The following is a 14,698-nucleotide window of genomic DNA, read 5'->3' on the forward strand; positions in this document are numbered from 1 at the left end:
GAAGAGGAAGAAAGACCACAGCAAGAAGGTGGCCTTCTACAAGTCAGGAAGCAGACCCCCACCGTGAACGGAATCTGCCAGCAACCTGATCTTGGACTTCAGCCTCCAGAACTGTGAGACATAAGTGTCTGTAGTTAAGCTCCCTAAGCCTATAGTATTTTGTTATAGCAGCTCGTGCTGACTGAGACAAGGATTTAACAGGCATCTAGCTATCTCATCAGAACAGTTTACACAGATACCTTAAAGATTATCTAAAGCTTAATTCATTTCTAGTTCATTATACTGCCAATTAAATTCTGTATTGAATCTCTGTATTGAAATGCTGCGTGGAAGAAGCCAGACACAAAACTACACATTGTGTGAACCTGTACATATGAAATGTCTGGAACAGGCAAATCTACAGAGACAAAAAGAAGACTCTTAATTGCTTATGGTGGGGGATGGGGTTTCTGAGGGGATGGCCAAGAGGTGTGGGGTTTCTTCTGTGGGTGGTGAAGATGTTCTGTAACTGACTGTGGTGGTAGATGCAGAACTCTGCGAGGATACTAAAATTCACCAAACTGTACTTTACATGGGTCAACTGTATGTGATGTGAATTATAGCTCAAAGCTATTTTAAAAATTCCTTTGTACTGAATACAGTTTGGGCCACTATTAAATTGCAATCCGTCGTCTTTTCTCCAGCACCGGAGGTCTCCAGCCCACACGCAGAAGGAAGCCCGGAGACTGAGACGTCTCACTGCGCCCACTCTCAGGGCCCACCATTACCTGCAGCTCTTGGTACAGCCTTTTCAACTCCACAGCTGCCGGGCCCGTCAGCTTGCCATTGTACGGCTGCAGCCCGTTCAGCTTTCCCTTCTTCAGATCTTCCAGCTGCTGGCTGAGCTGATCAACTCTCAGAATTGCAGTCTGCACTTCCTGTTTCTTTTCCTGGAACATGGCACTGAATCTCTCTATCTCAGCAGCTGTAATTTCCCATCAAGAAAATAAACATCACTTAGTTGGTATCTTTTTTTTCACAGTGTTTTGCTATTTTTGTTTGGTGATGTCTTCTTCCTGTCTATACATTTAACTCAACTCCAGCATCAACTAGGGCCAGACCTTGGAAAGAAGACTGTGACACACATAATCCAAAACACATTTCAACAGCCCTTGGAACACATGGTGTGACTGTTCACATGGCAAACAATTATATTTTCACTGATTAGTGAATATTCTTTCATCAGGACAATCAATCCAAAAGTGAACTTGGTCAAGCCACCTGGGACTGTCAATGCACCAACAGACCCAGGCTTTATAAGGGTAGGACCTTCCCGATGTGCTCTGTTATCATTGTAACACAGAGCAGGCACTATCTGGATTAATGAGATAAGAACAAAAAGTGAGCATTTGTGTGGTTTATCTTAGTATACAGATAAAATTTAAGCTATTTAATTACAACACATCCTTAGGATGAGTTGAGCCCCAGCGCAAAGGGCAGCATTACAGATGTAACAAGAGGCTGGGAAACCTTATTTAACCCACCCTGGCTGGTGTGGCTCAGCAGTTAGAGTGTTGGCCAGCCTGCGGACCAAAGGGTCATGGGTTTGATTCCCAGTCAAGGGCATGTACCTAGGTTACAGGTTCAAATGGGGTTGTGTGGGAAGCAACCAATCAACGTGTCTCTCACATCAATGTTTCTCTCTCTCTCTCCCCCTCCCTCCTTTTCACTCTATCTAGAAAATCAATGGGAAAATATCCTGGGGTGAGGATTAACAAAAAAAGTAAAATAAAACCACTTAACCCAACCTAGCGCACCCTTTCCCATGCAGCGAACAGAGCAAAGCTACAGTGCACTTTCCACACCAGATCTGACACTGGGCTGTGAGTGAAAGTGTGTGGAAGCTGGACTCTGACTCTCTTCCTCTGTGCCTGGTGAGCATGGGTGCACGTGGACCGTGGGCACATACACAGATTGCCGTTCATGATTTTGCTGTAGTCCACTTGTCCTCTCATGGCACGGATTTTCTTCAGCTTATTTTCCTGGGCTTCAACTCGTTCTTTCAATTTCTGAAGTTTTTCATTCTCAGAAATAGACTGCTGCTGATGGCGCTCCTGCTGCTTTAGAAAATGTAAACGCTGTTCCTAACAAAAGAGGGAAACAGGTAACTTTGAAAACTGCAATTTATATTTATCTTATACACTAAAAAACTGGAATGGATGCCACAGTATCGCCACTCTGAATAGAAATGTTTGAGGAATCGTGCACACTTCAGACCACACAACACAAATTACTGCGCATGAAGAAATGGGAAGTGGGAAGAATCTGGGGATTTTTATAAGTGGATTTTTCTCTGCACACTGATCTAAACCATTCAACAATGTAAACGCTCCCACAGGAAACCTTCCAGCAGGCGAAGGGCAAGCCTGACTTCACAGGCCCTACACAATCTCATCTTATCCTGTCTGTGAAGCCCGTTTCCTGCTGTCAGACCAGGTTTCCTGCTGCTGCAAAGCTGCTTCTAAGGGCCCCTTATTTAACCTAAAGGAAATGAGCACTGACCAGCAGAGCATTTTCTACTGAAAGGGATAAAGGTGATCAGTGAGGAGATAAGCTTCTCATTTGCTAAGTGACATCTAACAGTCCAGGATATGTTTGTTTGCTTTAGGGTTAGCTTCTTTAAAACGAATGAAGCATTTTATAGTCAAACAAAACCAGGACTATCCTAAAGTAAAAATACATGTACTACTCCTCAGTTTTTTTTCCCCCTACAGATATGAACACATACCTTAAGGACAACGGTCAACATTAATCTTCATAGTCCCATAGGTCTGCATAAACCCACCTGTGTAATGAGGTATTACACACAGCCCTCCAAAGGAAGGACCATGTAAAATCAGTGTGAACTTGTGATTCACGCTGGAAAAACCTAAGGATTTTCTTAACAGTAATACTCTTGAATCAATATTTAAAAAAAAAAAAAGTATAATTAGAAAAATATTATAACTATATAATGCTATATACATTTCATTTTAGAAATCTTATTAATGGAAATACTTTCCATTTCTAATTGTTTTCTGTATTCTTATAAATCTAATAAACTTTGTAAGACAACTTCAAAGAACAAGTCCAACGTGACCTATTATTTACATAAAAGTGGATAGTACAATGAATTAAACATTCATTCAATAAATGAAAAAAGGTAGATTGGATTCTGGTTATTAAGAAAATCTACAGGTTTTATTTATATGTGAAATCTAAAAAACAATAAAGAAACAAACTTGACAGACTCACAGACACAGAATAGGCTGATGGTTGCCAGATGAGGAGGTGCTGGGGGCTGGGTGAGAAAGGTGAAGGGATTGAAAAGTACAAATTGGCAGTTACAGAACAGTCACAGAGATGTACAGCATAGGGAATACAGTTAATACATTGTAATAACTATGGTGCCAGGTGGGTGCTAGATTTTTCGGGGAGATTACTTTATAGGTTATATAAATATCTATCCACTATGCTGAAACTAATATAATACTGTATGCCAACTGTAATAAAAAAATAAATAAGAAACGAAAATCTCTGTACAGAGAAAGCAGTGAGAGTCTAGGCAGCAATATTTACAGGTTCCCTCACAGCAGCTTCAGGACGTTTAAGATCATCACAATGGGCATCATTTCCAGCAGGCATGGATGATAGGTCTGATTTTTCTTTTTTAATCCACAACTAAACCATTATTTAGAAAATTTTTAAATCCTACTGTTACAGAGTCTCAACAACAAATGTAGAACTCGTGTCTATAATGAACGCTCACTATGCCCCTCACTGTAATAAACCAAACAAGGTCCTTGGAGAGTGGCATAAATTAGGGAAGCCTGATGGTAAGTGTCACTGTCTTGGGGTCATGACCAGCATCCCCGTCATGGGTCACCAGCTTCCTCTAGAATACGAATGCTAACTACTCAAGCCGAGAACACACCAGAGGAAAAAGGAGATGACAACAAAACACAGACTTTCCAAATTTTATCTCCATCGGGGTAAGATCAACTACTTCCTGTTGTGTCTGTGTGTGCAGGTCAAGGGTCAGATGCTCCTGCTCAGACACCTTCCCACTTCTGGGAGCTACAACATGTATTTACTATTATGGAGGAGATGAAAGAGCCATGGTCCTACGGACAAGTGTTACCCAGGAGTGTGCTAACCCCAATCCAAAGTAATAGTTGAACAACACACTTTTTGAACATTTTCTCACCTCTGCTTTTATAAACTTACCTTGGCAACCAACATCTGCTGCTGATTTTCGATTTGCTGCTGCTGCCTGGCTGCCATATCTTGGAGCTCTGAGAGGGTCAGTTCCACACGTGGATGCCCAACCTGCAGAGATAAGAACACACTCAGGCTGGGATGTGCGTGTCTGCGTAACCCATTCCCCTGGTGCCAGAAGCAAGCAGCGTTTTAAATAGACTCCCTAGAAGTGAGGAGAATACAAATTAGTCTGTTTTCTCTTAAGAACTTTCCTAATTGAGTGCTTTTATTAAATATAAAATAGTCTTGAGAGACTAAATGTATAAAGGATTATAAAATACAAATACTTCATTAAAAACACATATATATGGCCTACACCAAGGACTGACCCCACCCCTTTTTTTGGATTGACCCATTACTGGAAGAATTATTTATGGAGATGAATACAAGAAGGTAATACCTAGAATGGTAACTAACAAATCTAAGGGCATGTTCCCATTCTTGTTAATGTCAATAATAAAATTAGCATTTTTATAGTGCTTATCTTGTGCTTTGCACTGAACTACTATGTACTTTGCATTATGAACTTATTTAAGCCTCACAATAACACCATCAGGTAGGTACTTTTCTACCCACATTCCATAGATGAGAAAACAAGCACAGAAGCTCAGATAATCAGCCAAGGTCAGAGAGCTCCCACGGCAGAGAGCTCTTGCTCCAGACCGCCATGAATAGTACACGCTTTTTAAAAAATCTTCATCAGAGGATATTTTTACATTTATCGTCAGACAGAGCAGGAGGGAGGAAGAGAGAGAGACACATCGACTGGCTGCCACCTGCCCAACCTCAACCGGGGCCGGGGACGAACCGCAACTGAGGTAACATGCCCTTGGCTGGAATCGAACCCGGGTCTCTTTGGTCCACGGGCCGACGCTCTAACCGCTGAGCCAAACTGGCCAGGGCAGTACACTCTTTACTAAGCATGCCCTGCATGTTTGCTCTACTAGGCATGTCTTTGCACTGTATCACAGTCTTCCTAACTGATCTGTGTGGTGGGAAGGTGAAGCGATGTGCCAAGAGCCTGGAGCTGACCAAAGGAGCAGACTCCCATTATAGCCAGGCCAGCATTCCTCCAACCCTTTTGTGCACTGCCAACCACGCAGGAGCACCGTTCCGCCTCAGATCTCCACTTTCTATTTCGGGCCCCATCAGTGTTCTTACTGTCTACCGCCCTCTTGTATTCTTTTTTCCCATTGAATTTTTTTTTTTTTTTTTTTGATGGAGTGGGAGGGAGGGAGGGAGAGAAACATTGATATGAGAGACACATTGATTGGTTGCCTCCCGCATAACCCCAACCAGGACCAGGGATTGAATCTGCAACTCAGGTATGTGCACTTGACCAGAAATCAAACCTGAGACTCTTTGGTCATGGGCTGATACTCGAACCACTGACACAAACTGGCCAGGGCCCCTCTTGTATTCTTTCTTTCTTTCTTTCTTTTTTATCCTCACCCGAGGACATTTTTCCATTTTTTGTTCAGATAGAGTGGGAGGGAGAGAGAGAGAGAAACATCGACGCAAAAGGGACACATCGAGTGGCTGCCACCCGCTCGACCAACCAGGGCCAGAGACAAACTGCAACCGAGGTACACGCCCTAAGTGGGAACCGAACCCAGGTCTCTCTGGACAACAGGCCGATGCTCCAACCACTGAGCCAAACCGACCAGGGCCCCTCTTGTATTCTTAACAGAGGCTCTTGCCCTGTTCCTCTGATTCCAGTCTCCCCCAAGCCTTAGAGTGTTCAAGCACATTTATGACTTGTGGAAAATGGAATCAGGATTTGTTCAACAGCTGTAACTGGAACCCCCGTTCTGTTTATCTAAGATCCTGAACAAGCAATATGGACCAAGTTCCATTTCAAAACTAGATATTGCAAAACAGCCAAGTTATAGAAACTTCCATTTGAAAAGAACTTTGTAAGCAAAGTTTTTCTACCAAAAAAATGCCTGGCAGAATCATCAAAATTCCCCACATTTGTTTTAATGTTAATAAACAGCTGCTAATTTCCACCTACTGAGATGTCACAATCACAACAAAAGGTATTTTTTGAAACCTTCAGAATCTTTACTACTTAGAAACTATGTCCATTCAATAAGTCAAAAACTCTCTCTTTGATCTCATCTCCTCACCAATGGCTTAGAATAGCAATGTAAAGAGGACAGAAACTCAGCTGCTCAGTATTCTGGTATTTACATCTGTGAACAAGACCTCTAGAGCTCTCTGTATGTGCTGTATCGTCTGTATATTTCTAACTACAAAACTAAGGTATAGCATGTTGTCATAAGTAGTGCAGGTATTATATCTTATGTAATAAAATTTTATTGGAAGTAGATGTGACATACAAAAAACTGCATAAATCATAGTGCACAGCTCAAGGAGTTATTTCAAGTAACACACTTGTGTAATTTTTGTTTTAAGTGGGTTATAAAAACACAAGCCACCATAAATTACTAAGTCAAAAAATATTAAACATTTTACATTTTAGTACATGCTCCCTTAATTGTTAAAACTTAGCAAAAAGAAGCACCTTTTCAGAGTTTAAGAAAACAACCACCTCTGATGCAAATCCAACCCTGTTATGGGCCTATCATTATGCATTCTCTTCAAGTAACCCCCCCCCCATATCAACAATTTAAATTCTCCACATGAACCATTTATTAGAACAAACCTATGATCTAATTCCTAGCTCATTTCTTTTCATCGCGTCTAATAAGAAATAAAACCCTGTTCCCTCAGGGACATGGAGGTCCCTCATTTAAGGAGAGTTACCTGATGAGTTCAAGTCCAGATCACAGACAGGACAAACCACTTTCAAGACCGTAAATTAGTAGACAAGTTCTCTGGGTGACAGCCTTCTACGAACACTGCCCCAGAGAAAAGGAAACACTTCACCAGCCCTCCATGGGCGCCAAAATCCTTCCTGTAGGGCTCAGGGTCCTCTCTCAGGCCAGCTTCTTGAGCTCTGGATCCCTGGAAGAGTACCGATACTCTCCAGCCTAACCGTGATAGCACCCATTTTCCATGACAAACAGCCACTCAACTCCAGGTCTAACTCACTTCACCCCCCCCCAATCACTTATCTGGTCATATCATTCCCTTCCTTCTTCAAAATTCCACAAATCTACTTGTGGAAACACTAAGAGACTTTATTCCTCTAACTAACTTATAATACTTTTACATGCAAAATACTAACCTGACACAAAAATTCTATCAGGGACTCTAGCTAATGAGAGACTTCCAGACTCTCCACAGATCCTAGTTCACTTGGCATCCACAGCATCTGGCCCAGTGCCTGTCACAGCCTCCAATGATCAATGGTCAATGTTTGTTGCATGGATTTACAAGTGACTCAATACTTCCTTATCCTGCCATCATGCCCCAATCACACTCCAACGTGGGTAGCATCTTTTCAAACTCACAGTGCAGTCACCACCCCAGTTGAGATATAGAACATTTCCATCATCCCAGAAACTATCCTACTGTGCTTCCCTTGCCCCAACCACTGATCCCTGGGGGCTGTTGCTGTGCCAGGATGGCCCAGCTCCATTTACTTTGGAATTTCATGTTGAAGAGACCTACAGTGTAGTTCCTTGAGTCTGGCTTCTTTCACGTGCCACAGCATTCTAGAGATTCACCCACGCTGTTCCATGTGCCAGCATTCCTTCCTACAGCTGAGCAGTACTCAGGTGTGTGGATAGATCACATTTTGTTTATCCATTCATCTGCTGAAGGACATTTGGGTTGTTTCCACTTTTTGGCTATGAGGAATAAAGCATCTTGAACACCCATGTACCAGGGTTTATGTGGACAGATGTCTGGTTTCCCTTGGGTGATCCACGTTAAGAAGTGAGGCAGGCGGGTTGTACGGTGGGTGGACAGAAACTGCCAGACCGTCTGCCAAGGTGAAGGTCATTTTACACTCCCACGAGCAACACACGACAGTCCTAGCTTTTCCACATCCTTGCCAACACTTGTTCAAAGTTTAATTATCCTCTTTTTAAGTAAAATGCTAACCTCTTGGCAAAGAAAGGATTCCATATAAATGGTATTTTGATAAGTAATGAAAAAAAGTAAGCATGAAATGTCCATAATTAAGCTATCAACCCCAAATGTACTATGACTAGATTTTCAATAAATAAGCTAAGCCCACGATTTGCCAAAAGTTAGATGTGAAAAGGAGGCTTATTTCCCAGTTAATGTCTCATTTGTACTAATTAATTATGTGTGTGAGTCATGAGTCATAAAGCTAACAAAATAAAATATGCCTGAAAAGGTTATAAGAACTAGATTTTTAAAAAGATATTAAGAAATAACTCACTTGATAACCACGGTTGAAAACTTTAGATCACAAGCGTTGATAATATGGCTTTAATCAAATGTATTTTCGTCTCCCCAGGTAATGTTTTAAATATAATTTTGAAACTGGTATTACAACATTTCAGTTATTAAAAACATATAATAAAGTCTCTCAAAACAACCCACTATAGACAATTATGCAATATACACACTCCCACCCTAAGCCACTAGTGATAGTGTTTGTAAATTTTTACTCTTTTCAAACATTAGTAAGAAGACTTAGTTTTACATCCCATCTAATGTGCTACTAAAACATTCTGCCAGTACACATCAATGTATTTTTCTGACACATGCTAAAAACCAACAAAAACTCAAGTTTATTTGTGAAACACAGACTCGTCACCTTGTCCAGTGTCTGTTCAGCTAATGACTCTTCACTGTCACAGTTCTTGAAAAATTATGCCATTTTTCAGACAATGTTGTTTTTTTTTTTGGTATAAGGAGTTACCAAAAACACACTCAGTAATGTTCTATATGAAGTGATATTTTTGACATTACAGTTTCAGGCAAATAAACAGTCACCAATTCACTCAATGCAAGTGCTTTTCACCGGAGAACAGAATCCAGCACAGCTCTGATGTGTATGCACGTGGTACCTGAACACGTTACCAGGTGAGCATGCTCACCCAGTGACGAAGGGCAGGGGACGTCTTTTGCACCCTTTTGTCTATTTTGAAGTGCTCTCGGTTTAGCTCTTGTCACCCTAAAGAAGCATTCCTGTCCTATAACTATTTGAGTGCAATCTCCCTAAAAGTTGAAAAATTGGTGAATGATGCAAAAGCAAAAATTTACATTTCAAGGTCATCCCAAAAAATGCTTCCATTGCATCCCATTCCCCCACCATACCACCCCTACTGTGAGCCTTCTTTTCCTCCTCTGGCAAAGTAGAATGAACATTCATTATATGACGTGCTGTTTTCCAGCCACGTTTATGTGTTATTACTTGTACCAGAATGTCTTCATTGTTTAATTCATACATTTTATATTTGTGAAAATGATTTGGGAATCAACGGCTCACCTTTATTTATTTCACAGGCCATGGACATGTATTTGTTCTCTATTGCTGAGTAACAGATCATGCTCAAACTCAGTAGCTTAAAACAATAGTAAACATTCATTCTTAGCTCCCTGATCGGTGGGTGAAAGATTCAGGAGCAGCTCAGCTGGGAGGTTCCAGCTTGAGATTTCTCATGGGGATAAGTCCAAGTCGGCCCGGGCTGTGGTCATGAAGTCTTGATGGGGTGGAGGTGGAGGGCCCAATTCCACGATGGCTCACTCACAGGGCCACCAAGCCGGTGCTGGCTGCTGAGGTGTGTGTGTGTGGGGGGGTAAGACCTCGGTTCCTCCCCAGTGGGCCTCTTCACAGTGCTTGCTTGAGCATCCCCATGGCATGGTGGCTGTTTTCACCCGGAGCAAGCAATCCAAGAGAGAGGGCTGGGGGAGCTATCCTTTTTGTGAACTGGCCTCAGAAGTTGCACAGTATCACTTTCTCCTCCTATTTGTTAGGAGCAAGTCAGTAAGCCTGGGAGAAGAGGGAACAGGCTCCACCTTTTGAAGCAAGTTGTGTCAAAGAATTTGTAGACATGTTTAAAAACTACTATATTGCCCTGGCCGGTTTGGCTCAGCAGTTAGAGCACTGGCCCATGGACAAAAGAATCACGAGTTCGATTCTGGTCAAAGGGGCACGTACCTTGGTTGTAGTTCATCCCCAGCCCTGGTCGGGTCGTGCAGGAGGCAACCAGTCAATGTGTTTCTCACATCAATGTTTCTCGCTCTCCCTCCCTCCCATTCTATCTGATGATAAATGTAAAAATATCCTCAGGTGAGGATTAAAAAATAATAATAGCCCTGGCCAGTTTGGCTCAGTGGTTAGAGCGTCGGCCTGCGGTCCTGAGAGACCCGGGTTCGGTTCCCGCTAAGGGCACGTACCTCGGTTGCAGTTTGTCCCCGGCCCTGGTCGGTTGTGTGGGTGGCAACCACTCGATGTGTCCCTTCACGTCGATGTTTCTCTCTCTTTGTTCCTCTCTCTCCCTCCCACTCTACCTGAACAAAAAATGGAAAAATGTCCTCGGGTGAGGATTAAAAAATAATAATAATAATAATAATAATAATAATAAAAACCACTATATTCATTTACTGTAAAATCTCTTAAAGACTCTGTACGCCTCTATCATTCCCACTAAGGGCACGTACCTCAGTTGCAGTTTGTCCCTGGCCCTGGTTGGGTTGTGCAGGTGGGAACTACTCGATGTGTCCCTTTCACATTGATGTTTCTCTCTCTCTCTCTCCCTCCCTCCCACTCTTATCTGAACAAAAAATGAAAAAATGTCCTCGGGTGAGGATAAAAAAAAAAAAAAAAAGATTTCTTTAAAGAAACATCATCCTGTTAGCTAATAATGATTTCTCTTATTTATGTTATCAACTCAAGCGACCGTTCTTTAGAACTGTAGTTTGTAGATAACGAGATGCTTTTTAAGCTTGTATCTCCACAACCCTGAACATTTATTTTCAAAAAAAGTACAGCTCTCTGAGATTCAAGTGCACCCTGTCTCCATTCTCATTCCCACCCCAAGACAGAATCCTCACACATTAGCACCAGAGCAATCTTTCTAGAACACAGCTAATCTTGTCTTTCTCTTGCTTAAAACCCTACAAGGTTAAGTCTGGGCCTTAGCACAGTGGAGATCTGTGTTCCCTACCCCCAATACTTCAGCTCTCCATCCTCCTCAGTATCGCCCCACCTCCCTGTCCCCGACCTTCCACAATACCCTTACCAACATGTTGATAGCTCTGCCACCAGAGTGCGGTGCTTTCTCCGATCTGATCTCCACCTCAGTAAGTTCTCAGATCCTGTCCTGTTATTCTGGTGCCTCCTTCCACTTTCGTCACACCTGTCACAGTGCACTGTGATTGATTGACTGATTAAGTTTTAGAAAGGAAGACTACCTGGGTAGCACCTCATTTAGATGTCTAGAGTCTTGGAAGCTTGACTAACCTACGTTCTCCTACAAATGGACTTTGAGAGCTTATTTTGAGGTTCTAACAGGGGAGTGCAGCCACCCATATACCCTTGACCAAAGACCAGTCCTCTCCTCTGCGGGGAAGGTCGTCCTCTTCACTGAGCTGCAGCTTCTAGAGGGATGCACGTGGATCAGGTCGGTGAAGGAGGAGGGGTACACCCACCTAGCCAGCCAGATCAGCCAAATCAACCCTGGTGATCAATGGGGTGACAGATGTTGCAGCCAGATTGTTCTCAATCCCAGTGCACTGTGATTTAATTGTTTACACACTCATCTTCAATACACCCTTTCTCTCTCTATGGAATTTGAGAGAGACTTCAAGTAGCCAACATCAAACACCTGGCTTTTATAATGCCTTTGGTCTTTCTCAAATCAAAATAAATTGAATAGAATTGCTTTAAACAGAATAGAGAGAGAACTTCTAAGCTGGGTGGTAGTTACCTGAGAGTTTTTTTTAAGTAACTCTCAAAAATGTACATGTTTTACACATTCTTCTGTATTTACATGTCACCAAAAAAGGAATAAAGAAGAATTAGTTCAAACAGCCAGTATCCTATCTTGTAATTTAATCATCACAAGATATTTGTTTAAAGTGCTAACTAGATTCTCAAATCATAATCGGATTAAGTAAAGTGTCATTTAAAAAATGACAAACAGCCCTGGCTGGGTAGCTTAGTTGGTTAGTGTTGTTCTAATAGGCCAAGGTTGAGGGTTTGACCCCTGGTCAGGGCACATACAAGAATCAACCAATGAATGCATAAACAAGTGGAATAACAAATCATTATTTCTCTCTCTCACTCTTCCCTTCCTCTCTAAAATCAATAAATAAATTTAAAAAATTTTAAATGACAAACATCCCTAAAACAAAACACTGACAAAAATAATAGAATAAAATCTATTTATATTCACATAATATTATAGAATATTAAATCACTCCTCTTTTTCCCTATATTTTTACAGTTATTTTGAGGGTTAGCCTGGCCAGTGTTGCTCAGCAAACTGACTAACTGCCTTTATAGCACAAAGTCAAACCAAATCTTCAAACTTCTGTTGGACAAACAAGTTCTGAATGCTTATGACAATGTGTGCATATTACCTGGGGTTCCCAAACCCAGCAGGGAAACAGTCCTGTGGAGAGTTTTCTGGGCCCACCCCAGGGGGTCTGGGCCTTTATCTCTCAGACAACTTGATGTGTTGACCTGCAATTTTCAGAGAGCAGAACACCCCTAGCCTCTTGGCTGAGCAGCTGCTCATGGGCATGAATCACCGCAACGTAGCACACTGTCCTCTTCCCACCCACACGCCCGCCTCCCTCAGCTGCCGCTTGATCTGTCCCTGGCTGCTGTCCACCCACAAGGCTACAAAGTTCCATGTGCCATTACTCTATAGCCAGGGCATACACAAAAACATTCTTGGAGAAAGATGTTTTTAATATCTTATTAACTTTGAAAGTGTACAAAAAAAAAAGTGCTTTGTAGACAATAAAGTGCTTTACAAAGGTAATATATTATTAGGCTTAAAAGGCAGGTGTGTATGCCATAAAATACAGTAACGTCTTTGATGTAATGCTTCCAGCACTAAGTTATACCTCCAGACTAGCTCTCTACCTTCCTTTAATTACAAGTCACATAAGGGCTACAAACATTTAATTTTGGTTTCAGGTTTCAGTTGTGTTGATCTTGAAAAGCAAACATTATCTCCATGTTAATAAGAAACAACCATCGGAAAGAAAAGACCAGAGGCACCTCACATCAAACCTCAGAACTCCCTGTATTACAGTCTTGCACCCTCTCCTTTGGGGCCCCCTCCCTTCATCACACAAGCACATGGCCCACCTCAGCACAAGGCCTTCTCGATGTATTTATTTCATCTTCCCTGGAGTTCAGGGAGATCTCAGAACTCAAAAAGATCTTCAAAATTCTGTTGGACAAGTAAGTTCTGAATTCCTGTGGCACTGTGTGCATGTGGCCCAGGGACCCCAAACTTGGCAGGGCAAGAGAGCTCTATGGAGAGTTTTCCAGGGCCCGCCCCAGACCAACAGAGTCAAAAGTTCTACCAACATGGTCTGGGCCTTTTTATCTCAAGACTTGCTGAAGTAAACACACCCAGAAGAACCCCACAGGGACTCTAGATTTGGAGTGAGGAAAGGATTTGAGGAATGACCTCTAGAAATTGGAAGGAGAATCCATAATCTTGACATTACAACAGTTCTCCCGAGTGGCACAAGGCTTAGGGCACTGTAAGCAAAGAGAAGAAAATATAATCTAGCACACTACTTGGCTCTGCAGGGGACAGACAGCTGCAGAATCGAAAATGATAAACACTATTACATGGTTTCAACTTTATAACCAACCTACAAAGCACAAAGGCTTCATTATAGTTAAATAACAGTATAAACATATTATCAACCTCAGCAACACAGAAGTACAGCTGAAGGAGCTGGAAGGTAGGTGGGCAAGGAAGAGGGGGATGGCTAATATTCTCATCTTATGGTGGGGGGAGGGTGGATCCTGAGATATGATTTAAAGTGGATAGCACAGAGAAATAAAGATTTAAGTATATCATTTAAAGCCACAATGGTACACAATAAAGTAAAATAGCAGTTCAATAAAAGTAAGTTGGAAAGAAGAGAGGCAAAGTAACTTGCTCAAATTTAGCTAGGCAGAAAGTTCTGGAGTCAGTACCTGGCTGTGGCCTCCCCACTGCAGCCCCGTGCTCTCCACCAGTGTCTGCCTGTGCAAAGTGCCATGCTAGGGAAGCCACCTGCCCAAGATCACATACCCAGTTACTGGCAGAGCCAGAAAAATAAACAAATTCTCTAGCTTTAAAACTATTTGGGCCCTGGCCGGTTTTGCTCAGTGGTTAGAGCATAGGCCTGTGGTCCAGAGAGACGCCGGTTCGGTTCCCACTAAGGGTGCATACCTCAGTTGCAGTTTGTCCCCGACCCTGGTTGGTCATGCGGGTGGCAGCCATTACGTGTGTCCCTTTCACATCGATGTTTCTCTCTCTCTCTGTTCCTCTCTCTCCCTCCCACTCTACCTGAA

At 42.3% G+C, this 14,698-nt stretch overlaps 1 protein-coding gene across 1 annotated transcript in view; it reads right to left on the reverse strand.

The window, feature by feature from the left end:
* PPP1R13B (protein phosphatase 1 regulatory subunit 13B) overlaps nucleotides 1-14,698 on the reverse strand; it is a 97,461-nt gene that overhangs the window by 16,203 nt on the left and 66,560 nt on the right. Inside the window, exons 5-7 of the mRNA XM_036276455.1 lie at nucleotides 4,246-4,347; nucleotides 1,949-2,123; nucleotides 768-964 (exon numbers count right to left, since the gene is read on the reverse strand). Coding sequence (XP_036132348.1) covers nucleotides 768-964; nucleotides 1,949-2,123; nucleotides 4,246-4,347 — 474 coding nt within the window. The remainder of the gene's footprint in view (nucleotides 1-767; nucleotides 965-1,948; nucleotides 2,124-4,245; nucleotides 4,348-14,698) is intronic.

Source organism: Molossus molossus, unplaced genomic scaffold, assembly GCF_014108415.1.
Source record: "Molossus molossus isolate mMolMol1 unplaced genomic scaffold, mMolMol1.p scaffold_m16_p_1, whole genome shotgun sequence".
NCBI lineage: Eukaryota > Metazoa > Chordata > Mammalia > Chiroptera > Molossidae > Molossus > Molossus molossus.